Source organism: Capsaspora owczarzaki, assembly GCF_000151315.2.
Source record: "Capsaspora owczarzaki ATCC 30864 unplaced genomic scaffold supercont2.13, whole genome shotgun sequence".
NCBI lineage: Eukaryota > Filasterea > Ministeriida > Capsasporidae > Capsaspora > Capsaspora owczarzaki.
This window is the reverse complement of record NW_011887304.1, coordinates 467,363-468,340: the sequence shown is the minus strand read 5'-3', so window position 1 is coordinate 468,340 and position 978 is coordinate 467,363. Positions and strand designations below refer to the sequence as shown.

The following is a 978-nucleotide window of genomic DNA, read 5'->3' as shown; positions in this document are numbered from 1 at the left end:
CCGATTTCTTCTTCCTCGTCTACCACCGCGCTGGTACCCTCCATACTCTTCCTGACGCTCTCTCTCGTTCCTCTTCGACGGGGGTGGGTGACCCCAAGGTCAAGACTCCGACCACCATGTTTCCCGAGAAACTCCTCATTGCCGTCATGTCCGACGACTTCCTGTCCCGCGTCCGCCAGGCTTTAGCGACCGACATTCTCGCACTCGAGATCGCTGAAGACCCTTCCCGCTTCCCCAAGTTCACCACAAAGGATGATCTCCTTTACTTCAAGTCGGCCTTGTACATTCCTGACTCGGCCGATCTCCGTTCTCTTGTCCTCGAGTCCCGCCACGACAGCTATGCTGCCGGTCACTTTGGCATCCGCAAGACCATCGAGTTAGTCCAGCGTGACTACTACTGGCCCAAGATGCACGATACGATCCAGCACTATGTCGAATCGTGCGAGACCTGTATCCGCAGCAAACTTCCTCTCACAAGCCCTATGGCCTCCTCAAGCCTCTCCCCATTGCCGAGCACCCCTGGAAATCCATCTCCATGGATTTCATCACCCAGCTTCCTCCTTCCAACTCCTTTGATGCAATCTGCGTCGTCGTCGACCGCCTGACCAAGATGGCCCACTTCATGCCCTGTACCACGAGAATCAACGCTCTTGGCACCGCCGATCTCCTGATCCGCCGCGTCTTCCTTTACCACGGTCTCCCTGACGATATTGTGAGTGATCGTGGCAGTGTTTTTGTTTCTCACCTCTGGAATCATCTCTTCACAAGCCTCAACACCAAGATCAACCTGTCCACGGCCTACCATCCCCAGTCCGACGGCCAGACCGAGGCTATCAACCGCATCCTCGAGCAGTACCTTCGCTGCTTCATCTCTGCTGGCCAGGACAACTGGTCCGATCTCCTTCATCTCGCCGAGTTTGCCTACAACTCTTCTGTCCAGTCTTCTACCGGTGTTTCGGCCCTTCCATGCGAACTTTG

At 55.7% G+C, this 978-nt stretch overlaps 1 protein-coding gene across 1 annotated transcript; it reads left to right on the top strand.

Moving 5' to 3' along the window:
- Positions 1–116: 116 nt before the first annotated feature.
- Positions 117–950, top strand: CAOG_09037 (hypothetical protein; the record flags this gene model as incomplete). Its single annotated transcript, XM_011272423.1, has 2 exons — positions 117–431; positions 461–950. Coding segments are annotated over 2 exons (805 nt in total), but the record flags the coding sequence as incomplete, so codon positions are not given.
- Between the last annotated feature and the right edge of the window lie 28 nt (positions 951–978).